The sequence below is a fragment of the Terrapene carolina genome, unplaced genomic scaffold (genome assembly GCF_002925995.2).
Source record: "Terrapene carolina triunguis isolate 2854851 unplaced genomic scaffold, T_m_triunguis-2.0 Scaffold49436, whole genome shotgun sequence".
Lineage (NCBI taxonomy): Eukaryota > Metazoa > Chordata > Testudines > Emydidae > Terrapene > Terrapene triunguis.
In genome coordinates, this window is record NW_020713787.1 from 259 (window position 1) to 5,439 (window position 5,181).

At 53.7% G+C, this 5,181-nt stretch overlaps 1 protein-coding gene across 1 annotated transcript; it reads left to right on the forward strand.

Moving 5' to 3' along the window:
• Positions 1–639: 639 nt before the first annotated feature.
• Positions 640–4,470, forward strand: LOC113405703 (voltage-dependent L-type calcium channel subunit alpha-1S-like; the record flags this gene model as incomplete). Its single annotated transcript, XM_026646940.1, has 3 exons — positions 640–799; positions 2,010–2,137; positions 4,374–4,470. Coding segments are annotated over 3 exons (385 nt in total), but the record flags the coding sequence as incomplete, so codon positions are not given.
• Between the last annotated feature and the right edge of the window lie 711 nt (positions 4,471–5,181).

Genomic DNA, 5,181 nt, shown 5'->3' on the forward strand with positions numbered 1-5,181 from the left:
TAGTTTTTCACCACCCAAAGACGCTGTTGGGCTGAAATTGCAAAGTTTCTTGGGAACGTGTTGATTTCAACACCAGTTCTCATGGCAACGTTTCCAAATTATTTGAATCAAAACTTTAAAAATGTTTAATTCCTCGTCAGCTTAGGTTAGGTTTGTTTCCACGTTGTGGAAATGAAGTGGTGTGTTCTCCATGCAGTAGTTCTACTAGACAGGCTGTGAAATGCTCTCCAGCTTGGATTGGCTGCTCATCGTGTATCGATGTAAGGACCAAATTGTCCCTAACATTCGATGTTTCAGAAATGAAATACTTTTGACTGGAGCCCTGACTTCCACTCCTCTGTTCTAACCGCTAGACGTCACTCTTCTCCCAGATCCAGGGATTGAACCCAGGAGTCCTGACTCAGTCCCGTTTTACCTGCTGCATCGTACTCCCCTCCCCGAGCGGGGGCTAGGACCCGGGAGTCCGGACGCCTAGTCCCCTGCCCATCCACAGCTGGGACTAGCACCCAATAATATTGATTCTCGGCCCCTGCTGTAACCCCTAGCTCCTGCTCCCTTTCAGCTAATCTCATCCCATACTTCCTGGGCATGGCAGCCCTTCCCTGCAGAGCCTAGCTGGCATTCTCCCTTTCTCCCTAGGTGTGCGACAGGCGAGGCCTGGCAGGAGATCCTGCTGGCCTGCAGCTACGGGAAAAAGTGTGACCCCGAGTCTGACTGGACCCCAGGGGAGGAGTACACCTGTGGCACAGGCTTCGCCTACTTCTACTTCATCAGCTTCTACATGCTCTGCGCCTTCCTGGTACGGCTCCTGATTCCGGATCCCCTGGTGTTTAGCTCCCGGTCCCTTCATTGTCCTTAACAGGAGAAGGGTGAAAGTGGAGGCCATAGGATTGTGCCAGCCGGGGACCAACCAGAGAGCAAATGCCAAGGCTTTCTCCCATGAGCTCTCCCATGGCACCCCAGGTCCGGGGCAGTCCAGAGCAGTCCAGCAGGGTCCAAAGGGTTCTGGGTGTTCTGCAATGTGCAGCTGCCACCCCGCTTCCTGCGAGGCTGAGGGTATAGCACGCTTCATTCGCCAGTGGCAGAAGGAAGGCTGGGAAGAAAAATACCAGTGCTGCTCCAGAACTCAGTCACCAGGAGGCACTGTCCTCCACCCTCCAGAGCCCACCCCCTGGCAAGCCACTGAGCTACCCACAGTCACGCTGGAGGGGTTGACATGAATGGGCTGCCATGTGGATTGAGGACAAATGTCAGCATCCGTGTTGCGGGGGCAAGGGGAGGATTCGCCTGTGGTTGTCACAGGTTTTACTGGCTGGGTATGAAATATTTCCAGGGAGCTAAGGTCTGTTCCCTGCCCAACGGTAGCTGCAGACTCTGCTGGCTTCAGGAAACCCTCTCTGCTTGGCCCTCACTCAGCCCCTGCATGAGGGGATCCATCCACTGACCCTTTTCACCCTCTTTTTTCAGCCTGGGATCCTGTGGGGCACATGGGTCCTGGGTTGGGTCTTGCTCTGGTGAGAGCGAGGCATGTAAAAACGACCCTCTAGTGTGTTCTCCATGCAGTAGTTCTACTAGACAGGCTGTGAAACGCTCTCCGGCTTGGATTGGCTGCCCATTGCGTATCGATGTAAGGACCAAATTCTCCCTAATCCACACAGCAGGCCTGGTCCCTGCACGATGGGTCCCCCAGGGAGAAGACAGAGAATGTCTGAACGAGGATATCAGGGCTGAGATCTAGCAGGCAGGTTGGAGAGGAGAATTTTGTACAAAGTGTGTAATTTGTCAGAAGAGACCAACCAGTAGCAGTTTAGAGCACAGGGAAGATAGCAGGGCACCAGGCCGTGTGCTGTCATTTTATATAAGTCCTTCACATTTGGAGACCTCATGTCCTGCCCTCTCTGGTGCATTGTGGGACAGACGCTCAGCTGACTTCATTGGGAGCTGCTTTGTGCCAGCTGAGGATCTGGCTCCGCATCTGGTCCCCTTCACGTACGCTCCTCTCTTGCCAGATTATCAACCTCTTTGTCGCTGTCATCATGGACAACTTTGACTACCTCACGCGGGACTGGTCCATCCTGGGTCCTCACCATCTGGACGAATTCAAAAGAATCTGGGCAGAATACGACCCGGAAGCCAAGTGAGTGAGCACTGGTCTGTGGCTGGCCTGGGTCTGAGTGGCAGCCAGGGAGGCCAGTGGATTATTTCTTTAAAAGGCTGAGAGAAGTTAGCACAGCTGGAAGGTGCTGGATTGGCAGCCTGTGGGACTGAAGTCCCCTATTTATCCACAGCTCAGCCATAGCACGGGTAGCGTCAATACCAAGGACTGTGGCAGATTCTCCAGTGCTGGCAACTTTTAAATCAAGCCTGTACGTTTTTCAAGATGTGCATTAGTTCAAAAGGAATTATTTGGGGCAAGTTCTCTGGCCAGTATTATACAGGAGCGTTGACCAGTTCTATTCCCCGCTACCCAGAACGCACAGGTTCACAGACAGGCCCTTGAGCTTGAAAAAGAATGTCATTTTTTCACTGCTTCAGTGAGTGATCAGGCCACCGAAACAGGGCCAAACAGGCGCACCCCCAGGTTCAGGTACTCGCCTTGAATACATTGTTACAAAGTTATTCATTATATACTGTATAAACACTTTCCTGCCTAGCCGAGATTAGCTGGCTAAGTCAGTTGTTTCCTGACGAGGTTGCTGACCAAGATGTTCACCTGATCGAACTGCTGACCCAATTGTTAAGCTGATCAGGTTGCTGGCTCATCTTTTCGCCCAGCTGTTCTCCCTCCCTGCCAGACCATGCCCCAACACCAAAAATATACATGCTACATGTTACATATCCTACAAGGAGGTCAGACTGGATGAGCACAGTGGGCTCTTTTGGCTTATGGCTCTAAAGCCCTGCTGAGATGATCATCCGAGGTGCTAGTTATAACAGTGGCTTTCTGAGACCTGTTAAGAACTGGCCTGAGACACACCAACTCATTTAACGCAGGCCCCCAAACTGCCCCCAGCTGGATTCTAGACTTGGGAGCTTCCAGTCCCCAGTGACATAATATGTCAGCACTGTAGTGTCATTCTACAATGGCCAGCAATATGAAACCCCATCAGTGCCAAAATTATCTGTCTACCTACATACTTCTCTGCCCCCCATCTCTGTAGTGCCTGGGGGCCTTGCCTACATTAATGAATTTACTCTCACGCCAGTCTGTGCAGCACAGAAGTGTCCATGTTGGAGATGGAGTGTAGCAGTGCGGGACTCACCCCTGCGGCGCCTCCTGCTGGTTGTCCTCGGGAATTAACTCTGCCAGCCTTGGAGCGTCCTCTGCAGGCCGGTGATCCGCCTTGCCACTGGCCCCGTGTCCCTCCCAGGACCCCGGTGCCCCTTTCTCTGGGTGCTGCCCCCTGGCAGTACCCCACAGTTCTGGGTCTCCCCCTCCCAGGGGAACCCCCACCCACTATCCCTACTTCGCCTCAGTCTTGGCTACTGCCCAGTCTCCATCTAGCCCCAGTTCACTGGGGCAGACTGCAGTATCAGCCACTCATCACAGGCAAAGGGGTTCGGACCTGCTGCCTCTGCCTACCCACGGGCTGCCCCCTGCAACCCAGTACCTAATAGGCCTTACCAGGCCTGCAGCCTGGGGCTTTCCTAGGCCGGAGCCTCCCTGGCTCCCTTGGCCTTTCCCCAGCTCTGCTCCACTCCAGATACCTTGTTAACCTCCCTGCAGCCAGGCCCTTCTCTCTCTGAATGCAGAAAGAGACTCCTGAGCTCCTGGCTCCCAACCTCTAATACAGGCCAGCTGTGGCCTGATTGGGGTGTGGCTCAGCTACGGCCACTTCCCCAATCAGCCCGGCTTTTAGAGCTGCAGCCCTCTCCAGGGCTGCTTTTACCCCTGCAGCCCTCCTTCAGGGCTGATTTCAAGCCTTTCAGGGCAGGAGCGGGTGTCCACCCTGCTACATGGAGAAACTGAAGTACAGACAGACTTAAAGCCCAGATTTTTCAAGGTTTTTGGCATTGCTGCACTGAGTTTTGCAATGCCTAATTGATTTAGGAGCCTAAGGTTCATTTTCAAAAGAGATTTAGGCCGTGAAGAGCCAAAAATCCCATTGCCAGCATCTATATCCCTTTGGAAACGAGCCTTTGGCTCCTGAATCAGTTCGGTGTTGCATCACTCAGCGGAGCAACGTCTGATACCGTTAAAATCTGGGCCTAAGTGACTTCCCCAAGGTCACACAGGCAGTCAGTGGCTGAGCCACAGATCGGACCTTGAGCTCCTGCCCCCCAAGCCAATTAACTCCCCACCCCCAGCCAGGGTTTGCAATTCTACCACTGGAGCAGATGGGTAAAGCACAGCTGTCTCTTGACTCCTGCAGGGGAAGAATCAAACATCTGGATGTGGTGACCCTGCTGAGACGCATCCAGCCTCCCCTGGGCTTTGGGAAGTTCTGTCCGCACCGCGTGGCTTGCAAGGTAACAACCCCTTTGCAAAGGGAAAGGTTCCATGATTGACATGCTGGACGGCTCTATCCCAGTCCCGGCCCCCTCCCTCCAGCACAGCCTGCAGCCTCTGGGTTCCCCAGCTCCCACCAAAAGGGGCTGGGGAGAAATCCAGGGTTGGTTTTGTGTATCCTCATGATCTGATATCAAGTGTTTAATGGAGAAGGAGGCTTTTGGGGGGAGCGAGACAATTTAAACGGGCGGACACACTTCAGGTTTCCTGAATTATAATCCCCCATGGTACAGTCAGTCCAATACAAGGCAGAGGTCCCCGCCTCTGAGAAGACCCCGAAGCTCTTGGTCAGACACAAATCTCAGCTAGAGATGGGTCCAAGCTGCACGGCTCAGCTCTAGTGTCCCCATGTTCAGGTCTGGGGTTGGGGACCAGTCCCTTCTTCAGCTTCGGTGGGTCCCATTGTAGCTGCATGAAAGCTCTTATGGTGGGAGTCCAAACTCCTCAGCGGGGAACGTGTACCGTTGTCCGCAGGGGGCAGCTCTCCAAAAGCCGGGGGCTGCAGAGGGAGCAGGGAGAGTGGGCGGCACTTTTTCCTGCACCCGCTCATTCTCCACAGAGCATGGGAGACATTTCTGACTCATGCCATCAAAGCGTTAACAAAGCCACCCAGTTCCTGGGTCGGAGTTCAAGGCAGTTTTGCCATTTTAAACCAGCTGTGGATTCTGGAG